At 33.3% G+C, this 17,711-nt stretch overlaps 1 protein-coding gene across 1 annotated transcript in view; it reads left to right on the top strand.

Moving 5' to 3' along the window:
- Positions 1-14,170, top strand: part of LOC106709653 (Kv channel-interacting protein 1) — a 30,768-nt gene extending 16,598 nt beyond the window's left edge. Inside the window, exons 3-6 of the mRNA XM_045685021.1 lie at positions 7,408-7,477; positions 7,632-7,702; positions 13,342-13,551; positions 14,009-14,170. Coding sequence (XP_045540977.1) covers positions 7,408-7,477; positions 7,632-7,702; positions 13,342-13,551; positions 14,009-14,137 — 480 coding nt within the window. The 3' untranslated portion in view covers positions 14,138-14,170. The remainder of the gene's footprint in view (positions 1-7,407; positions 7,478-7,631; positions 7,703-13,341; positions 13,552-14,008) is intronic.
- The last annotated feature ends 3,541 nt before the right edge of the window (positions 14,171-17,711 follow it).

Below are 17,711 nucleotides of genomic sequence, written 5' to 3'. Positions count from 1 at the left end.
CAGTCGGTGGCACAAACTGTTCCAACGTTTTATATAGGCAGTAAGAAATTAACTGTAATAAAGATTTAATTAAAATTATTATACTAGTCAAGGGGAAAAACGCTTCGCTTTTACCTACATTCAAAAGTTATATTGTTAGTTAAAAAAAAAACCTGAATGACTGTACCACTAAGGGGGAGATTCGACAGCGTTCATATTTATTGAATGACGCCGCGACGAAAAACTACCTTTTTAAGTTGGTAGGTTAAAACGTTCTCTTATTTTCCAGACTATGTTTTACATCTATGAAAAATTTCATCAAGATCCGTTGACCCGTTCTGCAGATACCTTCTAACAAATCCATCTATCCGTAGTAAGAAAAAGTATATAGTAATATATATGTATGTAATATACTTACTTTATATATAGTATTATGTATGTTCCATCACTGGAAATGCACGCTAAAATTATAGAAAATTAAATAAGCTTCGACTGTCAAGTATGACGTCCGGAAACCTTACATCTTCTAAATCTCAACCTCAACCAATTAACTGGTAATCTTGTTATTTGCGAACACAAGCGCGTTATAAAGATTTTAGGTCCACTCATTTTATAAACACGTTTTTTGAGGTTAGGTTAGTTACTTGGCTTCGACGTGAAAATAAAAACAACTAAATAAATTATGATCTTCGCATTTTATTTAATTTTTTATAAAAGAAACGTATTTAATAGAATGTTATTGTACAAGTCTTTCGGCACTGCTAGGGACACTCCTTTTCCATGGGACTTTTTATCGATATTATGGATCGTAAAACACTGCGACGTATCGATATTGATTGGATAGGATTTTTTTCATGAATTCCAGTATCAGATCATGAATTTAAAACATAAATTAAAATGATCCAAACAAATGTATTAAAATTTGTCATTCTTTTAATTGAATCGGTCATTTCAAAAACCTCATAAGTCACAAAATTATAATTTTTCAGAAATCAATAAAAACTGTTTCATACACAAACAAATGAGTTTTGAAGAGCTTCTTTATGGTTAATTTAGTATTCGAGGGGTAAAAAATTAAAATAGCGTATAATCTTTTCGCTTTATTAATAGAAATAATGAAAAAAACCTGATAAACAGTTCTTGACTTATGTTGTTTTAGCGAGAAATAGGTTTAGTGGTATATAATTTAACCAAAAAAATTGTAGTAATCATATTTTTTATTGCTTGTAATTAAGAATTACACTTAAAAATAATCTTATTAATATTTCACATGTATTAATTTGTCATGTTTTAATATCTTTATGGTACATAGTCATATTCTCCATCATTCTCATCTGGACTAAAAATGTTGTTATAAAATGGCATATGCTCTTCCGGAATGCTATCTTGAACTAGTTTTAAATCGTCTATTTTATTTTTATTGATGGGCACTTTCAAATTATAGGCTTTCGTTGATGGAAGTGAAACAGAAGTTGTTATTTTCTTCAATAATGAGAATGAATGTTCAATCAATCGGTATTATTAAAAGAGGAAGGAATGTTTTGACTTAAGTTGTTTTCACCCAGAATACACATCTACCTTTGAAAAACCATTTTCTGTAAAAAAAGCATGTTGGAAAAAATGTTGACTTAAGTGGTTTTTGAAATGACCGATTCAATTCTAACGTCCGTAATAATAACGTCAATAATCACAAATAATTATAACGAAATTATTGACTAATTGAAATAAAAATGGAATAACAAATTGTAAAAACTTATCTAAGTGAAGTAACTGTACTTTGTAATTAATAAATTAAGAACGGCTTAACTCAAGTGTGATCATCTAGTCGACACCGACTAGTTTCGGACTCCCGACGGTTCCGAAACTAGTCAGTGCTGTCACCGGACTATGACACGTGAGTTAAGCCTTTCTTAATTAATTATTATGTGTCACGAAAGTTTAAACAATCTAATCTTACTTTGTATTTAATGAATACGATATTAATATTAATAATAATTATTTTCGGTTGAACTTAAAAATTTGTAGGTATTTCCAGGTAACGGTAACGGTAAGGTCATATTCGATCCGATCCACTGCACACTCATATCGATTTACCATCGGATCTAATACTGATCGATGCAAAAATCGAATCGATTGTTGCATAGTCTCGAAGCACTAAATTATCGGATAGGTTCTGAAACTTAAACAGATAATAAACTGTTTTAAAAAACTCCTTTTCCTTTATTTATTATATTCAATTAAGTGCTTATTTAACTGCTTATTAAGCTTTTAACGCTAGAAATATTTTGTTTTTTCATATCGTAATATTTTTACTTTTGCTAGCAATTTTTATTTAGCTGAGGTGACTGAGAAGTGGATTAAATCAGCTTCATAGAAAGTTGAAGTGTTAGCTGGCACTTGTTACATGCCTAGAGGTGTGATCGGGTGTGGTCCAAGTGATGTACTTATAGCGTTCCTATTTTAAAATATATATTTTTTTTATAAATGAATGTCGATACGTACAAAAGTATAAATTCAGATATGACGACTGATAGAGATTTATATATGAAAAAGGAAAGTTGGTGGCGATTTTTTTTACAATCCTGTGACAAACGAACAAAAGACCACCAGATTTCATTTAACTAGCGATGATAATGTTTGCAGATACATACAATAATGAACTGGGGACGTACAGGTGGAGGATATTTCCCTTGCCTATTCATCCCCTACCCCGCCACAACCATTTCACTATCCCAATTATTTCTTATTAAAAAAGTAGAAAGTGGAAGAGGATTAGAATTTGGTGTTCAACATACACTAATCAGAATCGCGGAATTATTTTAACTTGACACTTGTATTCTGTGTGGCCGTGGTAACATTTGACGAAGCTGATGTAGATTCTACCACAGTAATGATTTAAAAAGAAATCCATGTCCGGAGAATATTTTTAATCTATAACATTTCCAACCAACGCTTATCAAGAAATTTACCTTTATTTTCCATTTCAAAGCGCGTTGTATTTCCCAGTGGGAACACCTAGTATTGTAGATGTATACCGTATTCCTTTGTGAATGTCTAAGCGAGATTCCGAGCGACGTTTTTATGAATGTCGAGGGAATGGCGCGATTTACGACCATTAATGTAAGATGGCGCGAATATGTGAAGATTTTTGGAGGTTACGTTTTGTGGAGAAAAGTGATTTTCAAAATATGCAACGATTTTCGTTTTATAAAAAGTTGGAATGCATAGATTTTTAAGCAATGATTGACATTTCATACAAGATTTTTGTTTGTAGTTTTATTAGTGTGCGTGACCAGTAACAGTATTAGCTCTAATCTCGCCCTCTTTTTTACCAGGGGGGTGACAGAATTATATGAGACTGTGTAATTCGCAGATCTATGGCACCCCTGTCTGTCCAACGCTATGGGCGGTCGCCCAATCGCGCCCTACCTTAACGCCAGCACTTTGCGCGACGCATATCCCCAGTAAAGGCCTCCGGAGGTTTTATTTTTCGCCTGACATTTGTGCTCAGTATTAAGTTTTTGAAGGTCGAGTGTTTGGTTTGTATAAAACAAATTGATTTGTATGTATTCTTATTAGAAATTATTTTTAACATATTTAAAATCGTGATTGAGATGGAATATGTAACGCTACATTTTCACTTTAAAACAAAAATGTCGACTTGTTTGAGGTAGACCGTAAAATTATATTCGAACAATATACTCCGGCCTATATTAAATGGAGGTGTGAAAATGATAGAGTGAAATAATTCACAATGAAAAGGTTAGTAGGTGAACGTGTCGATGACCGTTCCCGCCGAAATAACTCTGGGCGCGCGCTTCTCATGTCAAACTGACAGCTGTATGTCGGCCATCTTTGAAATGCGTTATGCAAGGTTTATTTGCGTTCAGTTTAATGTTGTAACGTGCCTTGATGATTATCTGTCTATCTATATATATAAAAGAAAGTTGTGTTAGTTACACCACTTATAAATCAAGAACGGCTGAATCGATTTGACTGAAAATTGGTGAGCAGGTAGCTTAGAACCAGGAATAGGACATAGGATAATTTTTACCCCGTTTTCTTTTTTTTTTTTTATTCTGCGCGGACGGAGTCGCGGGTAAAAGCTAGTTCTAAATAAAAAGTTGAATGGACTTTACACGGCTTTTACTATTAACCGCGTAGCTTTTATGAGCCAGTATTGTAAATATTAGGTCCTTACATATGAAATTGGCGTTTTTCGTACTGGCCACTTTAATCACGAATTTCTCCTCTTTGGTAAGGAATTCCAAATTCAAATTTGTACAGCTATAGACTCATGTATTTGTGGTTCCATGACCGTCATTCATTTGTTTTTTTTTTCTTCTGTTTTTTCTGTTTGCGTCACTCATTTTACAAAATGGAAAACTTAAAATATTGCATTATTTACGAGTACGAGTTCCGCCGTGGCACTAGTGCTGCGGAAACGACTCGAAGGGTGAATGATGTGTATGGCGGTCGTGTTGCAAAAGAAAACACAGTTCGTTTTTGGTTCCAACGTTTTCGTTCTGGAAATTTCGATCTGCAGAACAAGCCCCGTGGACGGCCTGAGACTCAAGTTGATAATGAAGAGTTGAAGGCTATTGTGGAAGCGGATTCATCGCAAACCACGTCCGAGTTAGCTGTAGGCTGCGATGTTAGTGATAAAACTATTTTAATTCACTTGAAGCAAATTGGGAAGATTAAAAAGCTTGAAAGGTGGGTACCTCACGAATTGACTGAAGCAAACCGGCAAACGCGCGTCGACTGTTGCGTTACATTACTAAACCGGCACAATAATGAAGGTATTTTAAACCGAATCATTACCTGTGATGAAAAATGGGTTCTTTACGATAATCGGAAGCGCTCAGCGCAATGGTTGGATCCTGGCCAGCCAGCCAAATCCTGCCCAAGCGAAAATTAACCCCAAAAAGTTACCTGTAAGCGTTTGGTGGACTAGTGCCGGTATTGTTCATTACAGTTTTCTCAAATCTGGCCAGACTATTACGGCTGATGTCTATTGTCAGCAATTGCAAACCATGATGGAAAAGCTAGCGGCTAAACAACCTAGGCTGGTCAATCGCTCCACGCAACTGCTGCTTCACGACAACGCTAGACCACACACTGCGCAACAGACGGCTACTAAATTAGAAGAGCTTCAATTGGAAAGTCTAAGACATCCTCCGTACTCCCCGGACCTTGCTCCAACAGATTACCATTTTTTTCGAAATTTGGATAACTTCTTGCAAGGGAAAAAATTCAACTCCGATGGGGCAGTCCAAATTGCCTTCAAAGATTTTATTGATTCCCGTCCGACTGGTTTTTTTTAGTAAAGGGATCAATGAACTACCTATGAGATGGCAAAAGTGCATAGAAAATAATGGTTCATACTTTGATTAATTAAATATATTATATTAAAAAATATTCGACTTTTTGTTCCTCCCATACAAAACGCCAATTTCATATGTAAGGACCTAATATTAACCATTTTGTCATGTTTTGTGTCGCTTGTATTATACTATAAAACTTAACCTCAAAATGCAAGAACTTAATTGTCACTTTAATAACTCCATCACAGAATTCTACGGACATAATGACGACGTTTTAAAATAGCTGTAAAGATTACCTTCTCACTTGAAAGAAACAAGAACAATGTAGGTAAAACCATCTGTTTTAATATTCAACGGTGGCTGAGAACGCATTTACAGTTACCATTAGTACCTAATTACTTCCACAACAATTATAAGAAATATTGATCACCTTTGCCTTATTTACTCCGATGGCGCAGCGACTTAAAGTGGGTCTTGGCATCTGACACAAGAGATCGCTCAATTCTTTTCTCATCCTCACCAAGTGGTCCACCCTGCGGAGTCTTTCTACCTTCTATTATTTTTAATTTCATTCGCCTTGTGTTGATTTAAAAAAAACTAAATAAATTATATATTTTTTTTATTTAATGACTTAATCTATGATACAAAGATTAAAAATGAATTATTTTAGTTTTTAATACATTTTAATGAGCATTTCGTGTCCAACAAACATAATCTCTAAATATTCGCAATTAAAATTCGAAAAGAGAATCGTAAATTACTCATGTAATCTTTTATCGGACATCAAAAAACTAATTTGAGTTAACCTCAATTCGAATTATAGGTATAAAGTCTTCGCGCCATTTCGGCCTATTTACAATTTTAAATATGGTTGTCTGCTAGAAATATCTTGCATGTCATTTTTAAATGTTTTATATAATGTTATAAAGAGAAAAAAAAATGTATGTAATTTGTCACTTCTAAATTTACTGGACCATTTTAAGTAATTCCTCAACCACTAAAAGCTACAATAAAAATAAAGAGCATACTTATGTAACACGTAGGTATTTTCAAACATAAACTTTAAATGGAATTTACTGCAGTAAATGTAAATTAATACCCGGTTATCTCTAAACCATGCAAATTTTGACGTTGACACTGGCAACCCTGGCCTACAAGGCCGCTTCACCAACACTCGCCGCACGCGACCTGGCGTGGCGTTACTACGTTGTTTTGGAAATGCGCATTTTGTTTTGTTTATGACCATTACAATTGTACTTCGATTTTAGTATGTTCTTGTCTTGAATATATTAAATATCGTTCTCTAAAATTAAATTTTATGATTTTTACTTGAAATCATTGGCAATTAGGAAACAACTGAAGCGTGGATAAATTTAAACAAACACTGTATATCTTTTATTATATATTTTATTGGTACCGAAACATCCGTACGCAAACAAATTGTTATTTAATCCTTTGCAATCCAATATATGTACTCGTACCAATATAAAGTTTTTTATAAAAGTCTTTCTGTAGTGGAAATTAAAAGATAGACTAGTCAAAATACTAAACAAAACGGTTCAGGAAGTAAGTTTATTTTCACTAGAATTGTTGTCAATTGCAAGAAAATTACGAAAGCAATATGTAATCTCTTTAAATTTCAGTTACTTTCCTATACTGAGCTTATTTTTCTTTATTTCTTAATCAAAATACTTCAGTAGCGGTGTAGAATCATTCGTGCGATAATTGGGACGCCACATTTTAGTGCCATTCTAAGGTCGCGCGCGAAACGCCATATTTTAACCGTCTAAACTTTTATAGGCGATATATTTTTAAGAAACTTACAATCTGCAGGACCTGGGTTCGAATCCCGCCATGCACCAATGTGTTTTTCGATTCTCGATTTACATATGTACATTCATCCGACGTTCTTATGGTCAAGGAAAACATCGTGATGCAACCTCCACATATCTGAGAAGAAATTCAATGATATGTGTGAAGTCAATCAACCCACACTGGCTATGGTTGACTATGACCTAGTCACCCCAAACTTGTTTTGTGATTTCGTTTGCGAAAATTGTTATTTAAGAATGGACTTTAATGTTCATTTTTTCTATTTCAGGAGTGTCCAGAAGGTGTGGTTCACGAAGAGTCATTCAAAGACATTTATGCCAAATTCTTTCCACATGGAAGTAAGTACTACATATACAGTATGTTATTAAAATATTTTTTAAACTCTTAACAATTAAATAATCCTATGAGCAATTGAGATAGAAAACAAAAGGTATTAAACCTTTTTAGTACATGTCTTTATTGAGGATAAATGTAATTATTTGTTACTTCAAGATTCAGCACTGTACGCGCACTATGTCTTCAAAGCGTTCGATGTTAACTGCAGCGGGGCAATCAGCTTTAGAGTGAGTACGACCACAATTTTTTACTAAAACACTATTTATTGATTTAATAACCAAAAAAAAACTGACCGATTGTTACTTTATAGGAATACTTATCGAATTACATCTTCTTCGTTAAAATTGGTCGTTCAGTCTACAGGTCACAGTGAAATTACATGAAATATTTAAAACAAAACTGTTAATATGAAACGTCTGTGTGTTAAAAATGAAAATATTTACACTAACAAATCAATAATTGTCTTTGGATTCTGTGAGGAAATATATTCCATTATTTCACGCATAATGGCCAAAACTGGCAACATGTTTACATTACTCACATGCTTAGAACATTATGCGCTCATTTTTCAATGCTATGACAAATATCCGAACGCGCGGTATAATGCAAGCATTTCACATATCTTGCCAACATTTAAAATTGGAGTTTTTACATGAGAATTAAAGAAAATCAAAGAAAATATTTACATATTTCTGTCTTTTTTCCAAGAGTGATTATTATTTTTTTTATGAGAAAAGTTACGCTTAACCGAAAACAAGCTACGATTAAAAAAAATATAAAACCTTTTTATATACATTTTAAATAAATAAATTTTAATAGCTACTGCTACTGGTTATCTGAAGCCTTTAAAGAGTTTAAAGAAAAATAAATAAAATCTCGTTCAAACTTTTGATGTAAAGTTGTGTACTCGGACTTTTATCTGTTACCACCAAAGTTTTTCGTTAAATTTTTATGGAAGTTGAGAGAAAACGATAAAGCTTTACCCGTTTTTAAATGTCGCTTCTGTATTATTTAAAACTGAAAAGCTATGAGAGAATTACATTTTTTGGTATCGTTGGAGAAATATGCAAAAGATATCTTGACTTTTGGGAAATATACACGATTATATGAGATTTCGGGGGTCCCGGGACCTCCAAAGAAACTCAAAGGGCCCTCTGCCTCGCACCGGGACCCTATGCCTATAAGCAAATTAGCTATATGCTATATTTATGCCCACATATTCCACTGAGTCTGGTTGCTAGTGTATTGTAATAAAATTAGATGTTGTATGACGCATTCAAAACTAATATTCCCGCTAGTTATTTGGTTTGTGAAATTTCGGCGAGCACGAAAACAAGCCACTACGATAAAAACAAAAACATTAACATTTAACTTTGCCGTCTACCACGTTAACTATGGACTTGGTAACTTTTTCGTGCAATCAAAATAATCTACACACAATAAAATTATCTATATTTCTGTCTGCAAGGCTGTATTTGTTTCGGGTGATCTCCGAATTCAAAAACTACTGGGCCGATATAATGTATTTTCAATTAAATTCATAATTTCTTAAAAAAAGTTTAAGAACTATTTATATTCATATAATCTATAGATACCTAATACGGGGCTCAAAAGAGACGAGAAAAAAGGCTTCCGTAATCCTTTTTATAGTATTTTTCCTCAATGTTGTCATTTACATAACGCAATTTACATGAAAAGTAAATCGATAAACCTTTTTTCTTATGTTTTTGTTTATTTCTTAGTTTGATAATGTTTAAAATATTAGTCTTGAAAACCAAAATAAACAATTTGATAACAATATAATAAAATAATAATAATTTAACAAGTAGTTTAGTATATTTTACTTTTAATTTTTATACACTGCATTTTGCCAAATCTGGGAAAATTTTTCATTACACTGGTATACATTTTCGTAAAGCTTATTAATGACATTTCGAAAATCGTCTCTCGATTAAACACCAATTTGTATAATACTCCTCATCTATAGTTACACAAATCTATGTTTATGAAACATACAAATATTAAAATGTTGCTTTTATAGTAATTTTTTTGTCCATTTTCAACACAATAGAATGCGAAATGTTATTTCTTTGTGATGGCTTTGAAGATTTTTATACTTTAAGAGTTAATTCGTCGTAGGTAATATGGCGTCGGGACAAAGTTTCGTGTTGGCAAGTTTCCAAATGTAGGGACGGATTGCAATGATTACATTTTGTTGAGTTTTTTAATTTATTGTAACTATCAAAATCTGAAAGAGTTTATGCAGACCGTTAGATTTGTTTCGGAAGTTAGAAAAGAAAATTGCTAAATCTGTCTACTCCATGGAATTAACAAAAAAAAACTTTAGAGTAATTGTGTACTAGTCGGAAAAGTGAGGAATACTTAAATAATTAAACTCTATAGTAGTTAAAACATAGTAATAAATTGTTGGTAGTAAAAACACCAATAATTAAAAAAAAAACATGCCAGTTCAAATGTTCTTGCTTGAACGCAAGTATTAGAAGACTCATCTACTGCTATAAGTATCCGAACCGGCGACAATTTGTTTGCCAATGCTGCCATATCGAAATTGAAATCTGCCGAGCGCTGCCAACATTGTTAATTAGATAAATTTAATTGAGTTGTGTGTTATTGTATCTACGATATAAATGTACTTCAAATACTTTTGCGGTTGTTTTAGATATACTAGAAGCTTATAAATTTATACTATACTTAAAAAAAAAACTGTTAAACAGTTTAAGCGAGTATCTTCTGCCTCCTATCCAAAATTAAAAATCTTTGGAATTGACATTAACTTTCAATGTGTCACGTCCTTGTTACTGTGTTGGTATCGACGGCTATATATAACACATATTATTGTCTCTGTTTTATTCAAGATAATGTGAGGGATGACAATATGTGTCGTTGCATTAGAGACATATAGAAATAGTGCGACAAGCTTTTCTGACCCGGTAAAAGACGCTGCTATCGGGGTGAGTTCTGTCAGAAAATGTGTAAAATTTAGGCATCTATTAAATTTAGGTAAGTGATATAAAAAAACATAACAGTAAGTACAGAAACGATCTTGTGCTCCTTTTGACATTAGCAAGGAGACACTAGTGAACTATGAAAATTACATCATCAGGTCAGATAACTTTGACGGACTATACGTGTTTATACATTTTGACAGGTTTTGACTTATCTAATAGCAATTTCGCTAATCAAAAATTACTTTGTCTAGGTGCGCTGGAATCCTTTCGAATCTGGCAAACAGCCAAACCACTTGACAGTGAAATTAACTCGACTGGATTGACATGACGTATACTTGCCTAAGCCGGATATACACCTTCAGTTTTATTTGCCCAGCTTTAACTTAATATTTAAAAAGTACGTGTGTGTATCAGTTAAACTACAGTTTTACACATCCGACTGTTCAAATAAAACTGTGCCGTTGAGACTGGAGGTATTTAATTTTATGAACGATTGGAACGAAGTTCCTTATCGCGGGTTGTGAAAGGGGGCTAGACGGAAAAAATTCTTACGAAAAGTTGTCACGACATTTTTTGCTATAGTAAGTATGTTAACGACGAATGAGCGCTACTTCACCATGGCAACGACGTGACAATATATAACGAAAATTCATAGAAATAAAATGTACTTCTTGTGAAGACTTAAGTTTTTTATTCATAGAATAAACATTGGTTCCTTCACTAATTAATCGAAAGGAACTTCGTTCCATCCGGGTGTCCCAACACACCTCTCAAGTTTTTTTTTTATCAGTACGCGTTGCACTGTGTTCTTACTGCCATGCTTTTTCCTATCGTAATTTTTTTTATAATTTTTTTTTATTTTATCATTAAACAAGGGAAATTTTTCCCATAATTTTATAAGACGAAGAGAGAGTCGTCTAAAAGTTTGTCAAATTTCTTGCAGACACGAACAACTTTCGGTCGCATCACTTTAGAGTCTCCTTCCTTTATTAATAATTAAAAAGTTGAACAATGTCTTTAACATGTCTTTTTAAATTACGTCATCACCTTTATATACATTTTCGTCCTATCAGGGAAGACATATAGTGTTTTACTTAGAAAATACGAAAAGAAAAAATATTTTTTACCCGATTGCCTTTGGTGGATAATTAAATGTCGCCCGAGACTCCATCCGCGCGTAATTAATAAAAACATAATATATAACTTGTGTGTTTTTCCAGACTATGTCTCAAATTTCATCGATATTAGTTGAGTCGTTATGGATATACCTTCAAACAAACATCCATCCATCCATCTAAATATTCGCATTTATAATATTAGAAAGATTAATGGTAAGGTTACATATATGTCGACTCCATTGTGACCTGTAGCCTAAACACTAACTTCTATAAATGGACAGGCTATAAAACGTAATATTTTGTGACTATTTGAATTACGCCATTTTGGCGCTGACGCTGTTTTGTAGCGGTGGCGAGAATTCGTACTAATAATTATGATAGAATTAACTGTCAATATCAACAGGCACGTTTAATTCGAAACGAAACAAAAGCTGTCATTTTCAAGCAGTAACTTATCGATTTATAGAAATCAGTGAGTATAACAAATGAACCGATTTTGACGAGTGTAGTGAATTCCAATAATATTCTTCTCCTGAGCATCATAGGCATAGTCCGCAGTAATTTGTGTCCGCGTTGTGAAAGGGGGCTAGACGGAAAAAAATCTTACGAAAAGTTGTCACGACACTTTTTGCTATAGTAAGTATGTTAACGACGAATGAGCGCTACTTCACCATGGCAACGACGTGACAATATATAACGAAAATTCATAGAAATAAAATGTACTACTTGTGAAGACTTAAGTTTTTTATTCATAGAATAAACATTGGTTCCTTCACTAATTAATTGAAAGGAACTTCGTTCCATCCGGGTGTCCCTTGACACCTCTCAAGTTTTTATAATTTTTTTTGCGTGTTCAGAACATTACTATCAGCCGTAGTCTATAACTTTAAGGTTCCTATTGTGAAGGTGATATACCTCTGATGTTATTGTGGTCTAGTTGTAGTGTATGTTAATTAAACTGCACACGGAGCGGTACAATTAATTCCACGATCTAGTATCTAGAATCATTCCAGCTTGGATTGTTAGGGTTGACTCATCCATGATAAAAATATGTTTTATTAATTCAATTGTATTTATTTTTTAAATGATTTAAATTACTTATCCGTTGCATGTGCAATCTTATTAACGAAATATAAAAATCAAAGTTAACCAACCAATAATTAAAAAAACACAACACGAACGATAAAAAGCAAGAAATTTTTACCTGATGATAATCAACAATATTTATTTAATACATTAGTAACCTTCATATTACAATTGAGTGAAAATTTCTACGATAATTTTCGGCTACGATATTAGATTTGATGTGGCAACCCTAAGTTACCAGTTCATTTCCTGTGTTCCAACTTCCAATTAACTACGGACGGTACTTCCCCGACAGATGGCTCTGGAACTTTGCTGGTATATTTACTTTCCTGTACATAACACAAAGATTAACTTGTGAACAAATAATTAAGATGAATGAACTTGCAAGTAAATAAGACGATATTCCGATAATAACAGATGGTTTTTCTTAATAAAAGAGTATTATCTTTGTGATTTTTAGAGATTATGGCCGTCATAAAGTTTGCATGGCATTCTTTATACCCTTTTTATAGTAAAAGGTGGCACGAGCGAACTGCCGTTGCTTACAGACCTGCGAAATTTGTTAAAAGTTACCTTACCCCCTTAATGCACAGAAAGTTAATATTTCCCCTTCTACTCCCACTTCCACAACAGGCTGGGAAGGGGAAGACAATTGTAATTTAACCTAAAATCATTTTTTTAACTATATTTCAGGAGCTTCTCGTTACACTATCCACTCTGCTCCGAGGTTCAGTATACGAGCGTCTACGCTGGGCGTTCAGGCTTTACGACGTGGACGGTGACGGGGCGATCACACGACAGGAACTGGCTGAAGTTGTGGTGGCCGTGCACGAGCTGTTGGGCAGACGTGCACCGCCTGGATCACCTGCTGCCAGACTGGATGATGCTAAAGCTAATGAACAGGTGAATATGCTTGTATTTGTTGATTTAGAAGACTGGGGGATAGTATTTGACAAATAAGAACATTTCATGATAAATTGGAATGAAGTAACCAGAGTAATGCTGGTAATACATCTGCTGAAATTCTGACTTGAAAATAGGAGCTCAGCTGACCTTTCACTTGCTGCTTCGCCCGCGCGGAATTAAGAAAAAGCTTAATTAGTAGCCTATGTGTTCTTCCAGACTATGTTTTACATCTATGCCAAATTTCAGCACGATCCGTTGAGCCGTTTTGGAGAGATACCTTCTAACAAACATCCATCCATTTAAACATTCGCAATTATAATACTAGTAAGCAGTAAGATAAATCAAGATTTTAGCTTCATAAATCATCAAATTTCTTTACGATAGCTTTTTCTCTTTCTTTCTACTTAATCGTATATCTTTCATCTCACTCGTGTAACGAAATATATTTTCTCAGGTGGACAGGGTGTTCAGGAAGCTGGACCTGAACCAGGACGGCGTGATCACAATCGAGGAGTTCCTGGAGTCGTGCCTCAAGGATGACGTCATCACGCGCTCACTGCAGATGTTTGACACGGGGCTATGACGCCAGACCGACCCAGCGCACACGCGCGTTTCTGCCAGGTAAGAGTACCTAAAGAACCTTCTAGAACAGGGATCCCCCAAACTATTTTGGACAAGTGACCCCCTTTACCAAAATGAACTGTTACCTCAGACCCCCCATGGCCAAATTATCTACTAGATCAATTATTATTATAAATTCTGACTTAGGTGAATAGAAGGCAGTGATTGTCAAACTTATTTTCTTTCACCGCCCCCTATGAAAATCAATTATATTTCAGAGCCCCCTAATTTTCATTCAGCCCTAAAACTTAAAAACCACAATTTCATTACTTTAATTAATTTCAATGCGCCCCATTTTTTGGGCCAAACCAGTTTCATTATCAGTTTCGTTATCGCCCACTTTGAGAAAGACTGCTGTAAATAAATAGACTTACTTCTTTAAAACATGTCTTGGAATAAGTATTGTTTATTATATTTTATTAACCAGTGATTTCCTTGTCCCGATGATAATCGAATGATGTACGAATAATCTTGATAGTTGAAGAAGAGAGAAACTTTGAGAATCTCTCAGTTAGATTATTGAGACTGTAAATATTCCTACTCACTTTGTTATAATTAATTATTATAAAAGCATTGTTTATTTTTAAAAGGAGTGTAGTGAAGCGCGCGGCGTATTGTCGCTGCGGCCGCGAGCGTGCGGGCGCGGCGTGGCGCGCTGCGGCCGCACTGGCGGAATGCGCGCGATGTCTCGCCGCATTCGACCACTTCTACCGGCGCGTGCTCATGCCAAAGATCAAGAGCGTCATGTTTTTCCATTTCTAGGTTATATGTACGTCAAGAAAGCGCGGGAAATAAACATACTGTCAGCTGTTACTTTTTTTCAACATGATTTTTTTTTTAATTGTTTTGTGCCAGTACCGGATTATGTAAAAGAAGTTTGTTTATTTTTAATGTCATTTGATTTTTTAAATGTGAAGATAGAACAAGATAGTTGATATATAAATGATAAATAGCGTCTGTTGGAAAAAAAAAAAGGCGGATAACTTTTTAAAATGCCCCCGGAAATTTTTAAATAGAAGGTGGGTGTTAAATATCGATATTATAGAGTAACTAAATATTTATAGTATGTTTTTAATCTATGGTCGTAATGAGTATAATAATTTGGAAAAGCAGAAAGATTTGAAAGAAATAATGAAGAATTGTATCAAAAACAGCGACAGCTGTGATCTTATTGCATTTTAAAAAGATATTAAAAGTGATATAACAACTCTTATCCTAAATATAAAGAGAATAAGATAAGAGAAAATAAGAGCAATTACCAAGTTTGGTCGGTCGCTCTAGACTTTTTTACGTTCCGATTTACGTACTGGGATCCACTTGCACTGACTTCTTTTCTTTTCTAAAATCAAAACAGGGTATTTGCCGCTTTATTGAAAGCGAGTACGTTATAAGTTATTTGGACGGACACCAATCAACAATATAAAAATTTTGGATGTGCTTAAGAAGAATTTTTGAGGATCTTATAATTTTTACGTAATTTTGTGCACCGAATCCTGATATGCCAACATTTGACAATGTCATATTCATATGTAATATGCACAGATTATTTATTTCTTCACATTTTAATACATTTTTAGGTTATATAATAATATAAACGTAAAGAGTGCATTAAATTCAATATCTTGACCACTATAAAAAACAACTCGCCTTTTGGGCCGTTAATTGACAGTGAAAAATGTCATTATTTTTGTTAATTTTTAAGCATTTTTATGAAATAATCGAAAAAATTTATACTTAATATTATTCCAGTCTATTAATTCTTGTATTTGAAAAATATTTCTTGGCATACTTATTTAAGACAATTTTACAGATTAAAAAAAATTAAATTATTCTTGACCATAGATAAAATATTATGGTTGTCAGTTATCCGCATTAGGCTGATATTTCCAAACATCTATGTTAAATTCATTAATAAAGTATATTTTAACTTTTAAAAAACCAATTATTGGCTTTATAAATATGTTAACTTTGTCAATTTAATTAATTAAAAAAAAAACTATAAGCAATCGTTTAAATCATATCATAGTTTATTTATTTTGACAGTTTTAGCGAAATAATACTTTATGTAGAACTTTAAAATATATTATAGAAATACTTTTCTTATTTTCGGCCAAAAAGACTAGTATCCAGGCCATAAAATATTAATTAAAAAACATTTGTTATTTAAGTGCTAAAAACATATTTAATCTATAAATACCTAATCCGGAGCATAAAAGTGAAGCTAAAAGGCTTCCCGAAGCCATATCTTGTTTCACAATGTTTTAATTTAAAATACAAAAATAACATTTCAAAAATTGATGCTCCGTTATATGTCAAACTTTTTTAAAACACTATAACTATAGGTTATATGTCTAGAAATATAGTGGATTAAGCAGAATCCTTTCCAGGAGATCCTTTGTCATAGTTTTTAAAAATAATATAATCTATAATCACAAAATATTTATGTACTCGTTCGTATAAAAATTATTTGACAAAATGGACTTTCTTTTTATTATTACATGCTTAATATTGTTTAAATCAATTTCAATCCCTGTTAATTAGTGTATAAACATTTCAAAATGGCTGCTAATGCATATTTTGACAGCTGTCAAAACATGCAAAAAAAAAATAATTTGTCTGTTTTTCTTTTTTGGGGTAATCTAAAGAAAACAGACAAAGGTAAATAAGTATTTCAAAAGCTTATTCCTTATCTAATGTTCATAGTTTAAATGTTAATATCTTATGAATTAGTAAGTTATTAAGGAGATGGCTAATAGTCATTTGTGGGATGTGCGAGTGAGATAGATTCTAAATGTTTTTGATAGTTGTTGCATCAGTTACAATAAAATAGTAAATGTCCCTAGTTATATTGTAAAATGACGAACAAATGGTATTTTAGTTTTTAGATATCTTGACGGCTAGTAACTCCTTGCGAGTAGGGTTGCCAGGTCGCCAAACCAACTAGCCGGACAGATCAGCCAGTTTGGCCGGACATTTGTGTAGAAAGGTCGGACACTATATTATTTAGGATTTTGTCTCAGTATTAATAGGTACACTTTCGTTTGGGAAATGTAAAAAGCCTAATAAAATCCGGACACGCAATCAAAAAGCCTACCTATGTCCGGCTTTATCCAGACGCCTGGCAACGCTACTTGCGAAGACATTGCGCAGAACACTATGTTTAGTGTAGCGAGTAGCGGGAGGGCATTGCGCAGCGCGTACATGACCTTGAGCCGACATGATATTTGAAAATGACATTATTTTTTTTTTATAAATACGACGCGACCATATATTAGTAAACCGTTTTGTGTACTAGGTTGGTAAGATTCAAACTGTTATCTTTTTAATTCTTAATATAATTGTATAATTTATAGATAAAAAATATAATTACGTTAATTATGTTAATACATTTTATAAACAGTTGATTTTTCAGATATTTTTGATTGATGAATGTTGGATTTAGTTCTTAAGGATTACTTTATTGTAGGCGTTTCATCTTTAAATGTTTAACGATTATTAGCATATCTCAGAAATATTAATAAATTTAAATGTTTTTG

The sequence above is a fragment of the Papilio machaon genome, chromosome 28, assembly GCF_912999745.1.
Source record: "Papilio machaon chromosome 28, ilPapMach1.1, whole genome shotgun sequence".
NCBI lineage: Eukaryota > Metazoa > Arthropoda > Insecta > Lepidoptera > Papilionidae > Papilio > Papilio machaon.
This window is presented reverse-complemented; position numbering and strand designations above follow the sequence as displayed.